General features: G+C 35.1%; 1 protein-coding gene across 1 annotated transcript; it reads left to right on the forward strand.

Annotated features, from left to right (window-relative positions):
• Positions 1 to 20,020: 20,020 nt before the first annotated feature.
• On the forward strand, positions 20,021 to 26,067 carry LOC113319678 (pyrrolidone-carboxylate peptidase-like). Its single transcript, XM_026567920.1, has 4 exons — positions 20,021 to 20,348; positions 25,355 to 25,459; positions 25,542 to 25,589; positions 25,809 to 26,067. The coding sequence occupies exons 1-4, from the start codon at positions 20,064 to 20,066 to the stop codon at positions 26,049 to 26,051; spliced, it is 681 nt and encodes a 226-aa protein (XP_026423705.1). The 5' UTR covers positions 20,021 to 20,063; the 3' UTR covers positions 26,052 to 26,067.
• Positions 26,068 to 26,657: the final 590 nt, after the last annotated feature.

Below are 26,657 nucleotides of genomic sequence, written 5' to 3' on the forward strand. Positions count from 1 at the left end.
CTTGAGCTCAACTACACTTTCTATCCTAGTCTGAGACTTAGCTGTAGTAGACTAGAAATCAAGACTTATAGTTTTGATCACTAACATTGACAAACATGCTTGAGATAGCAATGCATGCGAGTTCGACCGAGCAATGCTCTAACAATGTCCCGCTTTGTCAATTTTAGTGGCAAAACTATCAATACATATGGAATAAAAAAAAGATAAATAAACTTGTACCTCCTATTCCACATGTCTAATCTTCAATATTACTCGAAACTTCGTCACTTCCAAGTACTCCAATGATCCCAAAGGTTGTAAGTTCAGCATCATCGTTGTTGAAAATCCATAGCTATAACAATGAGAAAACAGAATTATCGATCATTGTTATACAGTGTCATAGTATCATTACACATCATCGAAGTTCAATTGTATCACAACTTTGATAACAATACTATGGTGATATGTATCACTCCCACTAATTCAATACTCCATCTCACATGGAAACCACTCCCCTTTACATAATGATCCGAAAACCATATGTATTTATAGTGTGAACTACATATTAATTCTCCCCCTTTTTGTCAATAAAACTGGCAAAGGTATGAAAACGGGATCCTAATGAAATTTCCAAAAGAGATATTTTATGACCAAAAGAAAGTATATATTAACTTGTTTAGATGCAATCATAAGAAAGTATATATTAGCTAAATGCATTCATCAAGGAGTTTAAAGACACAAGATAACCCCTATAGTATTCCACAGCCGCACTCCCCATAAAGATTCGGCAAGTAAGCACGAGTTCAATTAAGAACTCTCCCCCATAATATGTCATTCCCGAAAGAACAACAAGAGCGACCTTAATTTCGAAAGAAAAGAAGGATTTTCTTTGGACATAACAAATCACATACGAATATGGATTTGAATCTAAAATACTCAATTAGATTAACCACAAGAGAACCCAAAATTAATCTAATCGGAAATATACAACCAAATTTACCACAAAAAGTGATGAATATAATTGATCATGCTCGACAAAAGAGAATCCATGGAGGAATAACTAAGTTAATCATAAGAAAATAATCAACTCAGTCAATAGTGCTCAATATAAGATAACTTACGGAGCCTCACATTAATACAATAAATATGGATCATGGAAGATCAATACTGTGGAATACACAAGGATTCATTCTATTTTCCATTACTATTCGCATAAAAATATTCAATAGACATAATCCTTGCAAGCAAAAGATTTTAACCTATCTTTCATCAATAATCGACATAATAGACCTAACTTTTGTATTTGTCAAATTTCCATTCATTCTTTTATCAATACATGCATATCGACTTACGAAAGAATTTACTTTTGACAAGGTATGGGAAAATCATAGTTCACAGACGCAAACATACATATCCCATAAAAAATTGCAATATATAAAGCCAGAAAGATTAATACTGCAAAAATCATCTTCTAAACAATTTTATAATTTAAACAAATAAATCTAAAACATGAAGATGAAAACGTTGGACATAGCTATGTGTAATCACAATAATGGATATTCCAAACTCTAGTTATTCTTCTAAATAAAGACAATAAAAGAAGATTCTCATCCGAAGACTTACTAGTCGTTGTAGATCTTTCTCAGAGCATCTACAGAGAATTCCTTCTCATTATTGAAAAACACATTGATTATGGGATCGTTCAATTCCTCCAAATCTTCAGAAATATCTGTCAACTCACTAAGCTCTCTTTTTAGTTCACGTATGGTGTTTGTTATTTGAGACAACATTCGTTCACAGTGAACTAACTTTTCTAAAGACGAAAAAATTTGAGATTTTAAATTGTTTCTTTTGTTGATGAATTCTTTCACCAAGTCCCTGAAGTTATCATCAAGCTGATAAAAATCCAAGAACCAATTAGAGCAAGAACCTTCTCCATTATTTGTAGCCTTCACTTTCTTCACCTTTTGAGGAGGAAATTCCTTTATACAGATACATGTTAGATGCTTCGACTGCATCCCTGCTTGTGGTGCCTCTAGTTACAGGTTCCATGAAACTGTATCTTTTTAGGGAAAGATGAAGTCTACAAACGATTTTATAAACAGACTTATGAACGTCTAAACCCTAGAAGAACAAGTCTTCTGTAGTTTAATGATCCATTATCTATATTGTTAGGAGAATATTTTCTTAACAAAAATAAATACAATACTTGAGCCACAAAGACGCAAAAACCCCATTTTCTCAAGTTAAAGATGAGGATGTGAACGTCTCTGTTATTAGACAGAGACGTTGTGAGACAAACGCTCCCCTTGTCTACCACATAGTGGTTTACCAAGGTTTGTTGTATAAATAGATTTCCTACCTCTTATGATTCTAGAAGCACTGGTTTTATGAGACCCATGTTGATTATCCATATTGATTTCTTGCATGTTCTTTTGCAGTTTGGTGATTTTCTTATTGCTCCATCTGAATCTCCAGCACGTGCTTTGAACATGATTTTCATTTCCACAAAACGAAAAAATCAAGGATCCTTTGTCTTGTTGAAGTGCCTTCTGTTTATCACAACTGTCAACCTTCATTCCATGATCAATACAAACAACGGGGTTGATAATGCCTGCAGTTTTTTTTTTAAATCCTAAACCATTTGTGTTTCCAAAGGACTTCTGACCAAATAGCATTGATGGAATTTTTTCAGTGCTTCTAGATAATCTTTGTAGATCATCCTTGAGAGTGTTAATCTCTTTTTCCTTTAGAGTAATGGTTCTGGTGAGTTCATCATTGAGTAAATCTATCTCAAGAGTTTTCACCTGGATTAATGATTCTAGTTTCTTCGATGAAGCTTTTAATTGAAGATTTTCATGAAGAACCTCTTTATTCAAGAATTCAAAAATCTTTGTGTCATACTCAAATTCTGAATCAGTACTTGAGTATGAGGATGTTTCTGTTGCATGAGCTGAGGGTTCATTACATCCATCAGATGTATTCAAACCGTTGACACTTAAAGATTTCTCTTTCAAAGAATCATTAGCAGTAAATGCCGACAAAAGATGTTTATCACATCTAAGGCTCCTTTTTACAAATTCTTTGATCTTTTCTGTTATCAATGGTTTATCAAACCAATCACCATTTGAACAACATTCATCAACCCAAGACAAGTTAGAGGTTTCACTTGTGTCGGATACAACATTGAATGGAAGGGTTTGAACAGAATTTTGATCAAGAAATTTTACTTTTCCAAAAGGAGTATTTTTGAGGTTATTTCCTCCATGGATGGCATGCTTATTAGAAACGTATCTATTGTCTTCAAATATGGTTTCTAAGATATCCCAGGCATCTTTAGACTTAGTGAAAGTACACACATAGTGATGAAGGTTTGGGGTAATGGAATGTATGATAGCATTCAAACCGTCGGAATTTTGCTTTGCAGCAAGTATCTCGACAGGGCTGTATTCACCAATGTCCTTGGGAACGTTTACATCTCCAACTTCCACAACGTGAGCATTATATCCCATTAACTACATATACCCATGATTGAAAATTACTTCCTTGAAGAAAACCTCGCATAGAAATTTTCCACTATAAGTAATTAGAGCCATCGAAGACTGGTGGTATGTTAATAGAGATAACACCTCTGTCCATAGAGTCAGATCGCTACAAACACAGACTTGTAAGGTCTTTAAACGTGTTTTCCTGCTCTGATAACAATTGAAAAGGCGGGGATACAACAACCACACCCAATATTTCGATTAGAAATATGTATGGACTAACTCCAATATACTTTCTAGAGAATCAACTAGACATTCAGACTCAATATAGATAAAAGTATATCAAAGAGTTAATATCTCAATCTCTCGATTTGATCTATACTCAAGCAAATAGAAATCTTCGAGTCTTTATCAAATACTATAGAGATAACTTGGATGGTACCAAAGACCAATATCCAAGTGTCAATCAATCTCAATCAACAACCAAAGGTCGGATTTCCAATTGATTGATTCTAACGCACAACCTGTGATATTTCAATTATATAACAAAATATAATGCGGAATAGAAATAACACAGACACCAGAATTTTGTTAACGAGGAAACTGCAAATGCGGAAAAACCCCGGGACCTAGTCCAGATTGAACACACACTGTATTAAGCCGCTACAGACACTAGCCTACTACAAACTAACTTCGGTCTGGACTGTAGTTGAACCCCAATCAATCTCACACCGATCCAAGGTACAATTGTGCTCCTTACGTCTCTGATCCCAGCATGATACTATGAACTTGATTCCCTTAGCTGATCTCACCCAAAACTAAGAGTTGCTATGACCCAAATTCGAAGACTTTAATAAAAAAATCTGTATCACATAGAAAAGTCTACGGTAATAGACAAATCCGTCTCCCACAGAAATACCTACGAGTTTTGTTCCTTCTTTTGATAAATCAAGGTGAACGAACCAATTGATAACCCGGACTTATATTCCCGAAGAACAACCTAGTGTTATCCATCACCTCACAATAATCTTAATCGACGCGGCGAAAGAAGATATTTTGGAATCACAAACGATGAGATGAAGATGTTTGTGAGTACTTTTATATCTTGCCTATCGGAGATATCAATCTCAAACCAATATTTGCGATTGTACTCGTACGATAGAAACAGAAATATCAGATCACACAACTACGAGAAAGTAGTATCGGTCTGGCTTCCCAATCCAAATGAAGTCTTTAAGTCGTTAACCTGGTTTTAGAGAAGAAACCAAAGATTAAAGGAGAATCGACTCTAGATTACACAACTAGTATCACACGTAAGGTGTGGGGATTAGGTTTCCCAGTTGCTAGAGTTCTCCCTTATATAGTCTTTCAAATCAGGGTTTGCAATCAATATTATCTTGGTAACAAAGCGTTCAATATTCACCGTCAGATGAAAACCTGATTAGATTCAAGCTAATATATTTCAACCGTTAGATCGAAAACCTATCTTGTTACAAAAAAATGAAATGCATGTTTCTAGGTTTGTGTAACCGTACCCAAACATGTACATTTGTTGGTTCAACAATAGTTAACCAAATGGTTAGCTATATGAGCACTTTCATATCAACCATCTTCTTCTTCACCATAACTAGTTCAAATGACTCAAATGAACTAGTTAGAGAGTTGTTCAATTTAAGGAAATCTTATGTAACTACACAAGACACAATTGAAGCAAAAACGATTTGATTCACTCGAATCGGTTCATGAACTTTACAACCACGGTTTGCAATTAGAATTCCTTAGTTTATATAAACATGAGTTCACAAAAAATCGTCTTTAGATAGTACCAAATCAAGTTCGCGGACTGGGTTCGCGGACTTAAGTTCCCGGAAGGAGTTCTCAAACTCCAGCAGATTTTCTCGGGTCGAGAACTTCCACCAGTTCGCGGACTGAGTTCACGGCTCTTGTTCCGGTTCTCTTGATCAACAAAGTTCGCAAACTTCGGTTCAAGGAATAAGGACTTATACATATATGTGTTTCCACAACAATGCTTATATCCAACAATGGTTATATAATCTAAACTCTCATTTCAATTATTGAAACATTCTTAGAGGACGTTATATAGTTGTTATTCACAAACCATTTTTCGTCAATGTAATTTTCAAAGTGATTGAAACATAACATGACATAAGTCACTAGTTAAAGATGAACTTGGCCAAAGCAAAAGCTTACAACACATATTTCGAGAAATAGATAGGAGAGATAAACTCGGCTCGAAATAGCAAAGTGTATAATCAAAGTCTATATAGCAAAAAGAGTTTTTTCTCAAGATAGGAGATAGAGTAGGTAGACTTTTGAGTGATAGATAAGTTCAAGTCTCCACATACCTTTTTGTAGATGAAGTTCCACCAGTTCCTTGAGTAGTTTTTCGTCTTGTATGATGATCCGCCATGGAGTTCTTGAGCTCAACTACACTTTCTATCCTAGTCCAAGACTTAGCTATAGTAGACTAAAAATCAAGACTTATAGTTTTGATCGCTAACATTGACAAACATGCTTGAGATAGCAACGGATGCGAGTTTAACCGAGCAATGCTCTAACAATCTCCCCCTTTGTCAATTTTAATGGCAAAACTATCAATACATATGGAATACAAAAAAGATAAATAAACTTGTACCTCCTATTCCACATGTCTAATCTTCAATATTACTCGAAACTTCGTCACTTCCAAGTACTCCAATGATCCCAAAGGTTGTAAGTTCAGCATCATCGTTGTTGAAATCCGTAGCTATAACAATGAGAAAACGGAATTATTGATCATTGTTATACAGTGTCATAGTATCATTACACATCATCAAAGTTCAATTGTATCACAACTTTGATAACAATACTATGGTGATATGTATCGCTCCCCCTAAGTCAATACTCCATCTCACATGAAAACCACTCCCCTTTACATAATGATCCGAAAACCATATGTATTTGTAGTGTGAACTACATATTAATTCTCCCCCTTTTTGTCAATAAAACTGGCGAAGGTATGAAAACATGATCCTAATGAAATATTCAAAAGAGATATTTTATGTATATTAACTTGTTTAGATTCAATCATAAGAAAGTATATATTAGCTAAATGCATTCATCAAGGAGTTTAAAGACACAAGATAACCCCTATAATATTCCACAGCCGCACTCCCCATAAAGATTCGGCAAGTAAGCACGAGTTCAGTTAAGAACTCTCCCCCATAATATGTCATTCCCGAAAGAACAACAAGAGCGACCTTAATTTCGAAAGAAAAGAAGGATTTTCTTTGGACATAACAAATCACATACGAATATGAATTTGAATCCAAAAATACTCAATTAGATTAACCACAAGAGAACCCATAATTAATCTAATCGGAAATATACAACCAAATTTACCACAAAAAGTGATCATGCTCGACATAAGAGAATCTATGGAGGAATAACTAAGTTAATCATAAGAAAATAATCAACTCAGTCAATAGTGCTCAACATAAGATAACTTACGTAGCCTCACAGTAATACACAAAATATGGATCATGGAAGATCAATACTGCGGAATACACAAGGATTCATTCTATTTTCCATTATTATTCGCATAAAAATATTCAATAGACATAATCCTTGCAAGCAAAAGATTTTAACCTATCTTCCATCAATAATCGACATAATAGGCCTAACTTTTGTATTTGTCAAATGTCCATTCATTCTTTTATCAATACATGCATATCGACTTACGAAAGACTTTACTTTTGACAAGGTATGGGACAATCATAGTTCATAGACGAAAACATACATATCCCATAACAAATTGCAATATATAAAGCCAGAAAGATTAATACTGCAAAAATCATCTTCCAAACAATTTTAGAATTTAAACAAATAAACCTAAAACATGAAGATGAAAACGTTGGACATATCTATGTGTAATCACAATAATGGCTATTCCAAACTCTAGTTATTCTTCCAAATAAAGACAATAAAAGAAGATTCTCATCCGAAGACTTACTAGTCGTTGTAGATATTTCTCAGAGTATCTATAGAGAATTCCTTCTCATTATTGAAAAACCCATTGATTATGGGATCATTCAATTCCTCCAAATCTTCAGAAATATCTATCAACTCACTAAGCTCTCTTTTTAGTTCACGTACGGTGTTTGTTGTTTGAGACAACATTCGTTCACAGTGAATTAATTTTTCTAAAGACGAAACAATTTGAGATTTTAAATTGTTTCTTTTGTTGATGAACTCTTTCATCAAGTCCTTGAATTTATCATCAAGCTGATAAAAAGACAAGAACCAATTAGAGCAAGAACCTTCTCTATTATTTGTAGCCTTCACTTTCTTCACCTTTGAGGAGGAAATTCCTTTACACAGATACATGTTAGCTGCTTCGACTGCATCCCTGCTTGTGGTGCCTCTAGTTACAGGTTCCATGAAACTGTATCTTTTTAGGGAAAGAGGAAGTCTACAAACGATCTTATAAATAGACTTATGAACGTCTAAACCCTAGAAGAACAAGTCTTCTGTAGTTTAATGATCCATTATCTATATTGTTAGGAGAATATTTTCTTAAAAAAATAAATACAATACTTGAGCCACAAAGACGCAAAAACCCCATTTTCTCAAGTTAAAGATGAGGATGTGAACGTCTCTGTTATTAGCAAGGTTTGTTGTATAAACAGATACGTTGTGAGACAGAGACGTTGTGAGACAAACGCTCCCCTTGTCTACCACATAGTGGTTTACCAAGGTTTGTTGTATAAATAGATTTCCTACCTCTTATGATTCTCGAAGCACCGGTTTTATGAGACCAATGTTGATTATCCAGATTCATTTCATGCATGTTATTTTGCAGTTTGGTGATTTTCTTATTGCTCCTTCTGAATCTCCAGCACGTGCTTTAAACATGATTTGCATTTCCAAAAAACGAACAAATCAAGGATCCATTGTCTTGTTGAATTGTCTTCTGTTTATCACAACTGTCAACCTTCATTCCATGATCAATAGAAACAACGGGGTTGACAATGCCTGCAGTTTTTTTTTTAAATCCTAAACCATTTGTGTTTCCAAAGGACTTCTGACCAAATAACATTGATGAAATTTTGTCAGAGCTTCCAGATAATCTTTGTAGATCATCCTTGAGAGTGTTAATCTCTTTTTCCTTTAGAGTAATGGTTCTGGTGAGTTCATCATTGAGTAAATCTATCTCAAGAGTTTTCACCTGGATTAATGATTCTAGTTTCTTCGATGAAGCTTTAAATTGAAGATTTTCATGAAGAACCTCTTTATTCAAGAATTCAAAAATCTTTGTGTCATACTCAAATTCTGAATCAGTACTTGAGTATGAGGATGTTTCTGTTGCATGAGCTGAGGGTTCATTACATCCATCAGATGTATTCAAACCGTTGACACTTAAAGATTTCTCTTTCAAAGAATCATTAGCAGTAAATGCCGACAAAAGATGTTTATCACATCTAAGGCTCCTTTTTACAAATTCTTTGATCTTTTCTGTTATCAATGGTTTATCAAACCAATCACCATTTGAACAACATTCATCAACCCAAGACAAGTTAGAGGTTTCACTTGTGTCGGATACAACATTGAATGGAAGGGTTTGAACAGAATTTTGATCAAGAAATTTTACTTTTCCAAAAGGAGTATTTTTGAGGTTATTTCCTCCATGGATGGCATGCTTATTAGAAACGTATCTATTGTCTTCAAATATGGTTTCTAATATATCCCAGGCATCTTTAGACTTAGTGAAAGTACACACATAGTGATGAAGGTCTGGGGTAATGGCATGTATGATAGCATTCAAACCGTCGGAATCTTGCTTTGCAGCAAGTATCTCGACAGGGCTGTATTCACCAATGTCCTTGGGAACGTTTACATCTCCAACTGCCACAACGTGAGCATTATAGCCCATTAACTACATATACCCATGATTGAAAATTACGTCCTTGAAGAAAACCTCGCATAGAAATTTCCCACTATAAGTAATTAGAGCCATCGAAGACTGGTGGTACGTTAATAGAGATAGCACCTCTGTCCATAGAGTCAGATCGCTACAAACACAGACTTGTAAGGTCTTTAAACGTGTTTTCCTTCTCTGATAACAATTGAAAAGGTGGGGATACAACAACCACACCCAATATTTTAATTAGAAATCTGTATGGACTAACTCCAATATACTTTATAGAGAATCAACTAGACATTCAGACTCAATATAGATAAAAGTATATCAAAGAGTTAATATCTCAATCTCTCGATTTGATCTATACTCAAGCAAATAGAAATCTTCGAGTCTTTATCAAATACTATAGAGATAACTTGGATGGTACCAAAGACCAATATCCAAGTGTCAATCAATCTCAATCAACAACCAAAGGTCGGATTTCCAATTGATTGATTCTAATGCACAACCTGTGATATTTCAATTATATAACAAAATATAATGCGGAATAGAAATAACACAGACACCAGAATTTTTTTAACGAGGAAACTGAAAATGCGGAAAAACCCCGGGACCTAGTCAAGATTGAACACACACTGTATTAAGCCGCTACAGACACTAGCCTACTACAAACTAACTTCGGTCTGGACTGTAGTTGAACCCCAATCAATCTCACACCGATCCAAGGTACAATTGTGATCCTTACGTCTATGATCCCAGCAGGATACTATACACTTGATTCCCTTAGCTGATCTCACCCACAACTAAGAGTTGCTATGACCCAAATTCGAAGACTTTAATAAACAAATCTGTATCACATGAAAAATTCTACGGTAATAGACAAATCCATCTCCCACAGAAATACCTACGAGTTTTGTTCCTTCTTTTGATAAATCAAGGTGAAACGAACCAATTGATAACCCGGACTTATATTCTCGAAGAACAGCCTAGTGTTATCCATCACCTCACAATAATCTTAATCGACGCGGCTAAAGAAGATATTTTGGAATCACAAACGATGAGATGAAGATGTTTGTGGCTACTTTTATATCTTGCCTATCGGAGATATCAATCTCAAACCAATCTTTGCGATTGTACGCGTACGATAGAAACAAAAGATCAGATCACATAACTACGAGAAAGTAGTATCGGTCTGGCTTCACAATCCCAATGAAGTCTTTAAGTCGTTAACCTGGTTTTAGAGAAGAAACCAAAGGTTAAAGGAGAATCGACTCTAGCTTACACAACTAGTATCACATGTAAGGTGTGGGGATTAGGTTTCCCAGTTGCTAGAGTTCTCCCTTATATAGTCTTTCAAATCAGGGTTTCCAATCAATATTATCTTGGTAACAAAGCATTCAATATTCACCATCAGATGAAAACCTGATTAGATTCAAGCTAATATATTTCAACCGTTAGATCGAAAACCTAGCTTGTTACAAAAAAATGAAATGCACGTTTCTAGGTTTGTGTAACCGTACCCAAACATGTACATTTGTTGGTTCAACAATAGTTAACCAAATGGTTAGCTATATGAGCACTTTCATATCAACCATCTTCTTCTTCACCATAACTAGTTCAAATGACTCAAATGAACCAGTTAGAGAGTTGTTCAATTGCAAGGAAATCTTGTGTAACTACACAAGACACAATTGAAGCAAAAACGATTTGATTCACTCGAATCGGTTCATGAACTTTACAGCCACGGTTTGCAATTAGAATTCCTTAGTTTATATAAACATGAGTTCACAAAAAATCGTCTTTAGATAGTACCAACTCAAGTTCGCGGACTGGGTTCGCGGACTTAAGTTCCCGGAAGGAGTTCTCAAACTCCAGCAGATTTTCTCGGGTCGAGAACTTCCACCAGTTCGCGGACTGAGTTCACGGCTCTTGTTCCGGTTCTCTTGATCAACAAAGTTCGCAAACTTCGGTTCAAGGAATAAGGACTTATACATATATGTGTTTCCACAACAATGCTTATATCCAACAATGGTTATATAATCTAAACTCTCATTTCAATTATTGAAACATTCTTAGAGGACGTTATATAGTTGTTATTCACAAACCATTTTTCGTCAATGTAATTTTCAAAGTGATTGAAACATAACATGACATAAGTCACTAGTTAAAGATGAACTTGGCCAAAGCAAAAGCTTACAACACATATTTCGAGAAATAGATAGGAGAGATAAACTCGGCTCGAAATAGCAAATGTGTATAATCAAAGTCTATATAGCAAAACGAGTTTTTTCTCAAGATAAGAGATAGAGTAGGTAGACTTTTGAGTGATAGATAAGTTCAAGTCTCTACATACCTTTTTGTAGATGAAGTTCCACCAGTTCCTTGAGTAGTTTTTCGTCTTGTATGATGATCCGCCATGGAGTTATTGAGCTCAAGTAGACTAGAAATGAAGACTTATAGTTTTGATCACTAACATTGACAAACATGCTTGAGATAGCAACGCATGCGATTTCGACCGAGCAATGCTCTAACAGTACGCATACTAGCGGAAGTTTCACGTCCGTGAATTTCTGTTGGAGTTTGAAAGTGAAAAACAAACTCAATCCGATTACTTAAGTACGCGTACCCGTTTGCATACTTAAGTAGGTTACTTTCTAAAGTCGGTTTTTTCATGAACTAAAATATTATATAATAAGGAATGCAATTTTTGCAAACCGTGGCTCTAATGTTGATGAATTAATTTGAGTGAATCAAACAGATTTTGCTTTGATTGTGTCTTGTATACTTCTATAAGATCTAAGCAATTGAACAACTCTCTAACTAGTTCGCTTGAGTCATTTTAACTAGTTATGGTGAAGATGAATAAGGTTGATATGAAAGTGCTCATATGGCTAACCATTGGTTAACTATTGTTGAACCAACTAAGTGTACATGTTTAGGTACGGTTACCCAAACCTAAATGAAGTCACATTTCATTTGTGTATAACAAGCTAAGTTCGATTTAACGGTTGAAAGATATTAGCTTGAATCTAATCAGGTTTTCATCTAACGGTGAATATTGAATGCTTTGTTACCAATGTAACCTAGATTGCAAACCCTGATTTTAAATATATATAAAGGAGAACTCTAGCAACTGGGAAACTTAATCTCCATACCTCCTGTGTGATATTAGTTGTATAAGCTAGAGTCGATTCTACTTTAACCTTAGGTTTTTCACGAAACCCTGTAGGTTAACGACTTAAATACTTCATTGGGATTGTGAAGCCAGACCCAACTATTTTCTTTGTAGTTGTGTGATCTGATCTTGTTGTTACTATCGTGACTGAGTACAATCATAAGATTGGCTTGAGATTTATATCTCCGATAGGCAAGATAGAAAAGTAGTCACAAACACCTTCGTCTCATCGTTTGTGATTCCGCAATATCTTGTTTCCTTAATCGATTAAGATTATTCTGAGGTGATTGATAATTCTAGGTTGTTCATCGGGAATATAAGTTCGGGTTATCAATTGCTTCATGTTCACCTTGATTTATAAAAAGACGGAACAAAACTTGTAGGTATTTCTGTGGGAGAAAGATTTATCCATTCCTATATACTTTTCTGTGTGATATAGATTTGTTTATCAAGTCTTCGACTTTGGGTCGTAGCAACTCTTAGTTGTGGGTGAGATCATCTAAGGGAATCAAGTGCGTAGTATCCTACTTGGATCAGTGTGAGATTGATTAGGGTTCAACTACATTCTAGACCGAAGTTACCTTGTAGTAGGCTAGCGTCTGTAGGGGCTTAATACAGTGTGGTGTTCAAATCTGGACTAGGTACGGGGGTTTTCTGCATTTGCGGTTTCCTCGTTAACAAAACCTCTGGTGTCTGTGTTATTTCTTTTCCGCATTATATTTTGTTATATAATTGAAATATCACAGGTTGTGCGTTGAATCGATCAATTGGTAAATCCAACCTTTTGTTGTTGACTGAAATTGATTGATCCTTGAACATTGGTCTTTGGTGTCGTTCAAGATATTTATCATATATTCAATCAGGCTCGCAATGTTCTTATTTGTTTGATTGCGGATTGAATTAAGAAATTGAGATATAACTCTTTGATATACTTTTTATTAAGATTGAGTCTGACTGTCAAGTTGATTCTCTTGAAAGTATATTGGAGTTAGTCCATACAGATTGCTAAGCGAAATATTGGGTGAGGTTGTTAGACCTCCACTTTTTCATGACTCATCTATATTTATACCATTTGTCTCCAGTTAGTCATTGATTACATTGAATCAACACTAGTATCAGCATTTCTGCAGCCTCGTGTTTATTTACATTGTCTTAACCAGCCAATTTCAATTGCGTTGAGCTGCACATTTACACTCGGTATACTGTTGTTTCTATCCTTTTTTCTTCCTTTGTGCTACTTTGATGATATTGTCTTTATTCTCTATTTTCCTAGACTCCTAAAACCTTTTTCTACTGTCAGATTGCTAATTTGATTACTCTGGATTTCTTTAGTTCTATTAGCTTTTATGTATTTTAATTATACCTTTCATTTTAATCATGAAAATTTTATCCTGGAATGTCCAGGGAATTGGAACTCCTATAACTAGGGACCATCTTAACTTCCTTTGTCAAACTACAAACCTGACATTATATTTTTAGCCGAGACTAAAGCGCTATTGTCTCCAATAGAACTGTTTTTTAAAAAATCAAGTTTTCATGACTGCTTTATTGTTCCTTCTTTGGGAACAACTAAAGGGTTAGTCATAGCATGGCATAACAATGTCGAGATAAAATTATTAGATTCAAAGCTTAATGTGAAACATTTTGAAATAAACTTAGGGGATAAAGATATATTGATCACTTGTGTTATAGAAGTTGATGAAAAAAATTAAACAATGGTTCTATATTTCAAAATTTGATACACAGGTAAACAAACCTTGGCTTCTAATAGGGGATATAAATTCTTTTCTAGATCTGGGAGAAAAACAAGGCGTAAATAAAGTAATCTCAAGCAGAAAATTCTATTATTCAAATAATTGATTCCCTAGGATTACAAGATGCCCTATACGAAGGCGCACCTTTCATGTGGTTAAACAACAGAAAAGGAAATGTAAATATTTGCGAAAGAATTTATAGAGTATTAATCTCTTACCATTGGATCCAGAATTTCCCGGATACAAAGGTAAGGCACCTAACCATAGTAGGATTAGACTATATGCCTTTACTCTTTAATTCAAAACCAGAAAGGCAAAAATTATGAAAACCATTCATATATATATTATATCTTGGTTGAAAATGTTGGGGTTTTGTTTCGTATACAAAACTATACGGGTGAAATTAGACTTAAGGTGACAGTTTTTGAAGCAGAAACAATGATCTAATGTTGTCAAAATCGTGGCTAAAGGGCAGTTTCGGGTTTGGAATGTTTACAAGGTTTACTTGGATTAGGAAACTTGTATGACGGTTTGTAGGAGTGTTTTCCAAGTTTAGGGTTTCCTAATTAAGGTGTTAGACTATTTTTAGGAGTTTTCTAAGACTTGGAAAGCAAGGATTTAACTACTATATAAGAGGGTTTATATGGTGAGTATAAATCATTCCCTTGATTATTTTCTTGGAGAATCCTCTCTTTATGAGAGTGTTCGGATCACAATCGTTGTGTCCTACAATGGTTGGTGATGGGTAAAAATCTATGTGAGAATAGTGACTTGTAGAAATAGCGGGTATGGGAGAAATCTAAGGTTTCTAGGGTTCATATGGGAGAAGCTAGAATTCATGATGTTCTTCGTATTCTTGTCTAAAGTCAAATCAACCATGGCGGTGGAAGTTTATGAAAGAAGAAGAACAAAGGAATCTTCGTAATATGTCTTGTTGTTTCTAACATTTAGCGCTGGTTGATTATATGATGTGTGACAATGTAATAACTTGTTATGACAATGAAAGATTCTCGGGGTGGTTTTAGTCGTGGATGTAGCCTACAAAGGGTAGGTGAACCACGTAATATTTGTGTCGTGTGTGATTGTCAATTATCGTATTGATTATATATTTGTGTTAGTATTATCCGATCATGCTAATCTAAATATGTAAGTGGAGGATTCGAACTAGTTATCTAAAATAGGATGTTTCACGGAATTGACTTCTATGGAAGCATGCCGGTTCGAGATGAATGTAACCTCGGTTTCCCGACAGAAACATCCAACTCTACCCTCGGTAATCGCAGCCTCTTGGAAACTTCACTCCAATAATTCCTAAATAATAAAATAATCCATAGAGCTGAGAATATCTCCACCAATATACAGAAATTAAAAAAGCACGATATAAAAAATGATTACTACCATCAGCTATCAAGGGATAAGTTCTTTAAAGAATATGACCAGAATACGAAATACTTCCATGCATCAGCTTCCAATAGGAAAAGAATCAATCATATTCACTCCCTTAGAGATCCTTCTAGGCTATGGATATCGGGTAGGGAGCAATTAAATGCTATAGTAGCGAATCACTTTTCCTAAATCGACACTTCTCAAGATATTAGCTTTGAGAGCGACTTTTCAGATATTATTAAATCGTGCATTTCGGAAACTGAAAATCAATCTCTGATCAGAAATTTCATCCAAAGAAGAAATTTTTGGAATACCATTTTTAACATGAGTCACTGGGGTGGGGTGGGCTAGTCCAAATGGTTTCCACCTGGGTATTTCAAAACCAATTGGGAAATATTTGACTCAAATATCATTTTAGTAGTTCAAGACTTCATTAAATCTGGAATAGTTTGTACACAATTTAACCAATCTTATATAAACCTTTATCCCAAAAATTGCTACCCCACAAACTCCTGTTGACTTTCGACCCATCATCCTAAGTAACACAATCTATAAAAACATAGCGTATATCCTAGCAAACAGGTAAAAGCCTATTCTGAATAGTTAATTTCTCCTAATCAATCATTTTTTCTTCCGGGGAGAAAAATCATTGACAACATCATCATAGCCCATGAACTCATTCACGTATAAAAAAAATTTAAGCTAAAAAAGGTCACCTTGTGCTAAAGTTAGATCTATCAAAAGTTTTGATAGGGTCGAGTGGAAATTTATTAAATTGACACGAATCACATTTGGATTTAATGACGTTTGGATATATCTTATCATGCAATGTATTTCGACCATCTCCTTCTCCATCCTTCTAAACGGTTCTACATGACCAATTTTTTCCACATCAAGGGGTTGAAGACAAGGTGGCCCATTATCTTCCTACCTTTTCCTAATATGTATGAAAATCCTATCTAGGCTCCTAGAAAAAGGGATAACAGATTAAAAAATATCGGGGTTCAAAATTAATAAACATGCACCGAACATTTCTCATCTTTTCTTCACTGATGACTATTTTCTACTCACAAAAGCCTATTTAAGGGAAGCAAAAAAACTTTTAGATATTTTATCAAGATTCAGGGAAATTACTGGGCAGATGGTTAATCTTTAAAAATCTGGGATCTATTTCATCCCACACATTCATCCAAAACATGGAGAAATCATAGCAAAAATCCCAATATTTGGTCCAAATATCATTTTAGTTGTTCAAAACTTCGTTAATGGAATAACTTGTCCACAATTTAACCACTCTTATAAAATCCTTTATCCCAAAAATTGCTACCCCACAAACTCCTGTTGACTTCCGACCCATCAGCCTAAGTAATACAATCTAAAAAATTATATCCTAGATACTAGCAAACAGGTAAAAGCCCATTCTGAATAATTCAATTTTCCCTAATCAATCAGCTTTCCTTCCTGAGAGAAAAATCACTGACAACGTTATCATAGCCCATGAACTCATCCACTCTATGAAAAATTTTAAAACTAAAAAAAGTCACCTTGCGCTAAAGTTAGATCTATTAAAAGCTTTTGATAGGGTGGAGTGGAGATTTATTAAATCTGCACTAATCGCATTTGGATTTAATGATGTTTGAGTAGATCTTATCATGCAATGTATTTCGACTATCTCCTTCTCCATCATTCTAAACGGTTCTACGTGACCGATTTTTTTCCACGTCAAAGGGTTGAAGACAAGGTGATCCATTATCTTCCTACCCTTTCCTAATATGTATGGAAATCCTATCTCTAGAAAAAGTGATAGCGGATAAAAAAATATCAGGTTTAAATTAAGAAACATTCCCCGAGCATTTCTCATTTTTTTTCGCCGATGAATGTTTTCTATTCACAAAAGCCGATTTAAGGGAAGCAAAAAATCTTTTAGAAATTTTATCACGATTGGGGGATATTACTGGGCAGGTGGTTAATCTTCAAAAATTTGGAATCTACTTCATCCCACACATTCATCCAAAACATGGAAAAAAGATAACAAAAATCCTAAAAGTCCCGTTAATGATAAAAAAAATTATAGATATCTCGGCACCTCTCTTTTTAGAAAAGGAAAGATAATTGGAGCCTCTCCTCCAAAAGTACTATGCTACCCTTCAAGTCTGGAAATCAAAACTCCTTTCTCAAGCAGGTAGAACAGTGCTAGTAAAATCGCTTTTCCAAGATTATCGCACATACGAAATGCAAATTGTTTCATTACCTAAAAAAACTCTTGATCTAATGGATAGAATGCAAAGATACTTCTGGTGGAACAAATATAAGGCTAAGAAAACATGAGGATACATTAGAGCTTGGGCTAATATGTGCAAGCCCATTTCTCAAGGAGGCTAGGAATTAAAAATCCATCCCTTTCAATATAGTTTCTTCACAAAACTTGCCAGTAGACTAATCACGGGTCGTGATCAAGTTTGGGTCTAATTCCTAGTATCCAAATACTACCCAAACTCCTACCCCATAAAGTCATTTAGATCTTCATATCTTTCCTGGATCTGGACGAGTATATATAAAGGTCTAAACCTAATTAAGGATAATTTCGTCTGGCAAGTAAAAAACGGAGCTTCAACAAAAATTTGGGAGGACCAATAGATACCTAATGCAGAATACTTACTCAACCAACCAGTATTCTAGAATCGACAACAAAAAAGGTCCAGAGTTGATAGCAGAAAAAATGCATGGAATTAAGAAAAACTGGATAAATTCTTTCATCCAGAAATCAGAAAAAAAATCAAGCTATAACGCTAAAGAGACAAGAACAAGATAAATCAAATTGAAGCATCATCAGTCAGGAAAGTTCACTGCTAAGAGTATATACAACTTTCTAATAAACCAAGATCAAGAAAATGATAACTTAACGGAAATTCCCTGGAGAAAAATATTGATAGTTCAAGCGATTCCAACAATAAGATTATTCATTTGGATATTATCACAAAAAGTGCTTCCTACTTCTTCCAGGCTTGGAGCCCATAATTCAGATATAGACCCTCGTTTGTAAGATGAGCAATACTCAAGAGCAGGAAACGAACAACATCTGTTCAGATTTTGTCCTTTTGCAAGAGCTATATGGTTGGGTTTTATTTAGAAGTCATTAATACTAGGAATAGGGGTTGGGTTAGGGGTTGGTTAATGGACCCGGATTTTGCTCAGTATTCCGACAGAATAGCCACAATCCTATTGTTCATCTGGAAACACAGATGCTCAGTAGTTTTCGAAAAATCAATCCAAATCCATTAAAAGTAATTGATCAGGTTAATTGATACCTGAACTCTACTCCATCTAAAGTTATCCAAAAGAGAATTACCCAAAAAAAAGGAACTATTGTTAAGAATAACTGGTCCGACATAAGCACAAATTGGATAATCTTTATTGATACATCATATAGGAAAGAAGATTCCTCGATGGGTTACATTTTTTTACTGTATTCAGTCGATCATGAGACTTTCATGAATATATCGGCGGGATCAGAATGGGATACTTCAGTTTTTCATACGAAAGCAAAAGCCTTGTTAAAGGCAGCTACATGGTTAAAAGAAAACATATTGTCAAGCGTTTCCACTGCAAAACTTTGGCAGACACCATCAACAAGGTAAGCACAAAAGATCCTTTGACATCGAAAAACACTTTACAGGAAATCAAGATAATTTTGAAAGAATTATCCCAAACTCAGGTGAAGTACATGTATATAGAAAACATAACTCTGCTGGGGCTGTACTGCAAAGGAAACAATGATTAAAAAATCTTTAATATACAGTATGTTTATACAATCACAACAAAAAATTCAAAAATTTAGCACCTATTGCAATGATTCCCGATAAAAGTGAAATGGCAAACCTATTATACTCCCTTTGTTTTTGGAAAAAGATACTTACACTTTTTTATTTTAGCCTAAAAATAGGCCTAATTGAAAAAAATGAAAATATCTCTTTTCTAGAAACGGAGGGAGTATATTTATTTAAATTCTTCATCAAGAAAAAAAAATGTCTCTTTTCCCGCATGTTCCAAGGAGAAAAACTTCCGTTACATGCTCAGTGGCACCACGCATGAACTTGATTTAAACATATCCAAAAATAAGATAGAATCGTAATTAACCATAAAAAGAGGGGTATATGCGAAAGCGTATCTTCGAATTCCATTTCTGACCTCCTATAAATATAGATCCACTTATTTGGATCACCTAAAATATTTTACCGCGAATCTCAAGGATCTTCATCTCAACTCTTCTTCTCCGGTTCTTGATTGTAAGAAAATTTGAGGTTATGATTTTATCATTTTTTTTTTTGATTAAAATTAGAATTTAGATTTGATCTAAGCAAGGAATGGGATCTGAAGGACCTATTTCTGTAACAATTCATATAACTGGATTCGGTAAATTCCACGGGGTTCCAGATAATCCAACTGAAGTTATAGTAAGTAATTTAAAAGGGTTCTTGAAAAGAAGAGGTAACCCGTTACCAAGTGGTATAAATATCGGGAGTTGCACAATTCTTGATGCAGCTGGAGATGGATCACTTCCGTTGCTTTATAATATCATGGAATCAAGTATTTCAAATTCTGAATCACTGACAACAGATTCTTTGAACAACAATGAACAAGTTATTTGGGTTAGTCTTCTCTCTTTTCTTTCTTTATAATTTTTAGTTGAAATTTAATCTGAACTTAGTGCTAATTTTGAGTGTATCATTCATTTATTTTTTTCCTTCTAGCTGTTTATTAAAATTGTTTGGAGTTCGGCAGAAACACGTTTCTTAAAAGGTATCTTCCTTTAAGCAAAAGTGTTAGGCCAAATTCACTTTTGTTGGTTAAACTTCAACATAGAAGTCACTAACAAGCCGGTTAGGACAAGATTAGGAAATTGATGTAATCCTAAGGGAATTAGAAGTCATCTAGTTCTAAGAAAATGAAAGACATGTAATAAGGTAATAGGACTAGGAAAAGGAATTCATAGTTCTATATATATATGATCACCAAAGTTGTGGTTGATCATATGAGCAAGATTAGAGCTTGTGTTTAGTTTTGAGAGATTTTCTAAACATCAATAAAGAGAGTTGTCTTTATATAAGCTAAGTTTCATCTTGCAGTTGCCATTAATTGGTATCAGAGCTTGTTTCTGAGCCATGGAAAACGAAACCACCATTGTGGGTGCAAAACAGTTTACGCCACCATCAATACAAGTTCCAATCCTCAACGCCACAAACAACACAGTATGGGCCATGAGAATGAAGGTACTGATGAAAATCTACAAAGTTTGGGAAACAATTGATCCTGGTACATTGGACCCATACAAAAACAATGTTGCCATTTGATTACTCTTTAAAGCAATACCAGAATGTCTTGTTCTACAAGTTGGTGAACAGGAAACTTCAAAGAAAATTTGGGATACAATAAAGGCACGTAATCTCGGAGCTGATCGAGTTAAAGAAGCCCATCTGCAAACCTTAATGTCTGAATTTGAAAGAGTGAAGATGAAAGACACTGATACTATTGATAGCTTTGCAGGAAAGCTATCAGAGATAGCCTCAAAAGTTGCATCACTTGGACAAACTATTGAAGAGAACAAGCTTGTCAAGAAGTTTCTCAACAGTCAACCAAGATCCAAGTATATTCATATCATAGCTTCTCTCGAACAAGTCTTAGATTTAAAGAAGACTAGCTATGAAGATATAATTGGAAGATTGAAAGCATATGAAGAAAGAATCATTGATGAAGAAAACAATGGAGAAACTCAAGGAAAAATCTTGTACACAAACTCTTACCAACAAAACTCTGCGACAAGAGGAAGAGGTCGTGGAAGAGGTGGTAGAGGAAACAGAGGCCGAGGAAGGGGAGGAAGGTTTAACTCACAAGATAGAACAACAAGTCAGAATGATCAAAACCAAGGGAAAGAAAAGAAGGATAGATCAAACATTATTTGTTACAGATGTGATAAACCAGGACACTTCTTCTCTGTATTCCCTGAAAGAATACAAAAGATGGAAGAAACAAACAAGAATGAAACAAGGAAGCAGATACAGCTCTTTTCATGCACGAAGTTGTATTCTTAAACGAAGGGAAACTAATACCAAAGAACTACGAATCAAAGGATGGAGAAGAAGGAATCTGGTATTTAGATAATGGAGCCAGCAATCACATGACTGGTAAGAGACACTACTTTTCTGAACTCAATGAGAAAATCAAAGGACAAGTGAAGTTTGGGGATGGATCTTCTGTAGAAATTGAAGGGAAAGGATCAATTTTATTTCAGAGCAAGACCGGAGAACAGAAGATTGTCACAAACATCTACTTCATCCCAAACTTACAAAGCAACATTCTAAGTTTAGGACAAGCTACATAAGTTAGATGTGATGTTAGAATGCGACAAGATTATCTAACAGTTCATGACCCAAGTGGAAGACTTTTAGTTAGAGTCTCACGCTCACAGAATAGACTCTACAAGATAAGTCTCATGATTGGAAGGCCATTGTGTCTGAATATGAGACTGGAAGATCAGACATGGAAGTGGCATGCAAGATTAGGACATATAAGTTTCAGAACCTTAAAAACTATGTCTCGGAACAAGATGGTTCGAGGGCTACCACAAAAAAACGGAGTGGTGGAGAGGAGAAACAGGACTCTAATGGAGATGACAAGAAGTTCTTTAAAGGCTATGCAGGTACCTAATTATCTATGGGGAGAAGCTGTACGACACTCCACATACCTAATAAACAGGATACCTACGAAAGCTCTGAAAGACATGACTCCATATGAAAGTTTGCGAAAGAGAAAACCAAACATATATCATTTAAGAGTGTTTGGCTGCAAAGCATACGTAAAAGTTGATTCTGCAACTCTTAAGAAACTGGATGATCGATCTCAGACTCTTGTGAATCTAGGAATTGAGCCTGGATGCAAAGCTTACAGATTATTCAATCCAACAACATAAAGAGTGATAGTGAGTCGAGATGTGGTATTCGATGAAAAAGCAAACTGGAACTGGAAAGAAACTAATGATGGACCAAGTAGGGATCCAGGAATGTTTCACATGAGATGGGGTCAAGTAATTTATGAAGGCGAAGGACCCATAATCATCAATACCAATGGAAACAATGATGTTAATCAAGTATACAGAAGAGAAGAAAAGGGAACGCTTCTTGTGATTGCAGTCTATGTAGATGATCTATTTTTGACTGGCAACTCCCTTAAGGTGATCAATGAGTTCAAGAGAGAAAGTCATCAAAGTTTGAGATGTCAGACCTCGGAAAACTCACTTATTACCTTGGCATAGAAGTCCATCAAGGAGTAGATGGGATTCAGATTAAACAAGAAGCTTATGCAAGGAGAATTCTGAAAGAAGCAAGACTTGAAACTTGTAATCCAACTAAGATACCAATGGAGTTTGGACTTAAAGTTTCAAAAGTACAAGAAGAAGCTGAGATTGATCCAACGAGTTATAGAAGAATTGTTGGATGCCTTAGATACTTGTTACACACAAGACCAGCCTTGGCTTTCTCTGTGGGAGTAGCAAGCCGTTATATGCAGAGTCCACGCAAGTCTCATGGTGATGTAATAAAGCAGATATTGAGATATCTAAGAGGAACAATCAGCTATTGATTGAAGTATGGTCGAGGAGGATCAAGAGGAATTGTTGGGTATAGTGACACCAGTCATAATATTGACCAAGATGATGGAAAATGTACAACTGGTCATATATTTTATCTAGGAGAAGCACCTATTACATGGTGCTCATAGAAGCAAGACACGGTAGCTTTGTCATCATGCGAAGCTGAGTTCATGGCCGCAACAGAAGCAGCTAAACAATCAATATGGCTTCAAGAACTGTTGGGTGAAATCAAAGGAAGAGAACCTGAAAAAGTTCTCATCAAGATTGATAATAAGTCTGCAATTGCACTCACTAAAAATCCAGTGTTTCATGGGAAGACGAAACACATTCACAAAAGGTATCATTTCAGACGAGAATGCATCGAGAAGGAGGTCATTAACGTTGAACACATACCAGGAACTGAGCAGAAAGCAGATATATTGACAAAGGCATTAGCTCGGATCAAGTTTTAAGAAATGAGACAGTTGATTGGAGTACAAGATATGTCACGGGTAAGGTTGAAGCTTAACGGGGAGAATGTTGGTTAAACTTCAACATAGAAGTCACTAACAAGCTGGTTAGGACAAGATTAGGAAATTGATGTAATCCTAAGGGAATTAGAAGTCATCTAGTTCTAAGAATAGGAAAGACATGTAATAAGGTAATAGGACTAGGAAAAGGAATTCATAGTTCTATATATATGATCACCAAAGTTGTGGTTGATCATATGAGCAAGATTAGAGCTTGTGTTTAGTTTTGAGAGATTTTCTAAACATCAATAAAGAGAGTTGTCTTTATATAAGTTAAGTTTCATCTTGCAGTTGCCATTAATTTTATCTAAAAAAAAGTGAATTTAGATAAAGTTAAAAAATGAATACTACTTGATAAAATGGAGTTGCAGTTCTTGATACAAAGGGAATTGTTTAGATTGAACGGATTGCTAATACAGGTCCATATATAGTTTAATAGGAATGTAACTGATGCTATCCAGGTTGCTTTTATATTTTAGAATCTTTTTCTTTCTTTTTTTTGTCTTGATAAGATAGAATATAGATTATAGAGTTATAGAAGAGTCGTTTACAACAATCATCAGTAGAAATTTGCTAATTAATGGAAAGATTAGTTTTTTGAAATCGAACTCTATTATTGGCAACTTAGACTAATAAATTCTCTTTCAAGTTTTTTTCTTTTTTTTTTGTCGAAATTGGAGAATCAGTATGCTAAACAATTGGAAAATGCTAAACAAGTATCGGTGCCGGGATGAGAGTATCTAGTAACAGTGGTGGAAATTAGAGGTTTTAAAAGGTAGTAATAGTAGCTTGTTTGTGATAAGAATTTGACTTTTTTTTAATAGACCAAACATGAAGTCAAGCATGTCTGATTATGTGATGCACAACATGGGTCCATGACTTTGTAAGAGTTAGTGAATTATCCTATGATAATTCCGGTGTTTGGATAAAGCCAAACTAATTGATGGGGCTCTGTGGAGATACTGGCTGCTTAATTTACCTCACAGCGGCCATTAGGGGTTTGAAAACAGTGGCTTATGAAGAATACCCGCAAAGTAAAGTCCATGACTCTGCAAAAAAACAGCATTTTTTTCTATCTGATAATCCTGGTATCTAGATAAACCAGACTAGTTGATGGAACCTTTACATAGTCAAATTATTCTAGCAATCCTTCATGGTTAAACAATCAGGTGCCGTTAGGTGAGTACAGAACCTTAATAGATGGTCAACTTAAATTTTGGATGTGGTGCCAATTGTTCTGTGCTAAGTGAAGGAGATTTTTGTAGTTCTTAATTAAGGATATTATCATGGCAAAAATTGACCTATTATTATTTATTTTATTTATCAGAAAACCACCAAAAATTAGATTAATAAGAGGTTGATTTCTTTTTCTATACGCTTTTAAATACAAAATATGATCCACTGGCAGTTCAGAGACAGTCATCTGGATACTTGCAATACTTTCTTAGGTGTTTTTCGTTAATGTGGAAAATAACATTTTCCCAGTGATGTTTGTTTTCAGCTTCACTTTGGAGTCAGTGGTGGAGCTAAGGAGTTTGCTGTTGAGAGACAGGCATATGATGAAGCCACTTTTCGCTGTCCAGATGCGCATGGGTGGCAACCTCAAGTGGGTTACTATAATTTGTGCATAACTTCTCTTGCAACTTTTAGTATCGATGTATTGACTGTCCATTTTGTTATATTTTCAGCAACTTCCAATAGTACCCGAGGATGGAGAAATTTCCCGAACAAGACAGGTATTTGTTCTCTGTTTCTCCTCTATTAGTCTATTGCACCGAAAAATATCCTATTGAACATGCTCTCAAAAACAACCAGCTCCAACTATGTTCTGGCTCATAGAATGTTACTTGCATTTACTTATTCACTCTCATTTTGTTACGCCAAAGCTCTTTAACACTTACCATTACTGTATATGAATCTAAAGGAAAAAAAAATCTCTCTTTTGATGCTTCAAGACTTCTTTATCGGTCGAGGGGATTGTTAAGCAGTTAAAGAAGAAGTGTTTTGATGTGGTCCTATACGATGATGCTGATCGTTTTGTGTGCAACTATGTCTATTATCACTCTCTCCGCTTTGCTGAACAGAAAGGTCACAAATCTCTCTTTGTTCATGTTCCTTCCTTTTCAAGAATCGACGAAGACACCCAAATGGAGTTCGCTGCATCTTTGTTGGAGTCTCTTACCTTAAATTACCACTGAGAGTCTTTCAATATTTCCATCTATGAATTTTCATATTTTAAGCTGTAACCTTTCTGCAGTGTATATCCCAGTCCACCTTATTTTTGTTTTATAGATTAATGTTGCCTCTTAGTATATGAGGGTTGTTGTTTTTCTCCCCAGTGTGAGAATACTTATATTGCTTTATGTACAGAACTCAGCTGTATTTTTTTATGCTGTGAGAAATGTATTTACTTTCTTGGTTCTGCCCTTATAAATTGATCTCTCTAAATTTACTAGTACTCCCTTATGCGAAGGTTTATCTCTAACACCTTGGGCACTTGGGAACCATCATAAGTAATGCCAGCTAAGAACTTAACTCTTCTTTGCTAGGACCATAACAACATCAGTACCTAAACTTACTTTCCTATCTGCATCTTCTACCTTGGTTTTGGCAGGTTATGAATTGAGTTATGAGAATGTTGTATACTATAATAACCAGAAAATGAACAGTTCAACTAAATTTGGTTGCTGCTGTTGAATTCTTTAATTCAATGGCGGTCCAGGACCAGGACACTGTTTTTGTCGCAGGTCACGCTAGCCATGGATTTTCAAGAGAGTCTTAACTTATGTTCTTTACAAGGAAAT

This window comes from Papaver somniferum, chromosome 10 (assembly GCF_003573695.1).
Source record: "Papaver somniferum cultivar HN1 chromosome 10, ASM357369v1, whole genome shotgun sequence".
Taxonomy (NCBI): Eukaryota; Viridiplantae; Streptophyta; class Magnoliopsida; order Ranunculales; family Papaveraceae; genus Papaver; species Papaver somniferum.

Coding starts and splice junctions, on each gene's coding strand:
- LOC113319678 (XM_026567920.1), top strand. CDS start 20,064: ATGGGATCTGAAGGACCTATTTCTGTAACAATTCATATAACTGGATTC. Junction 20,349..25,354: donor ACAATGAACAAGTTATTTGG/GTTAGTCTTCTC, acceptor GTTTGTTTTCAG/CTTCACTTTGGAGTCAGTGG. Junction 25,460..25,541: donor CGCATGGGTGGCAACCTCAA/GTGGGTTACTAT, acceptor TTATATTTTCAG/CAACTTCCAATAGTACCCGA.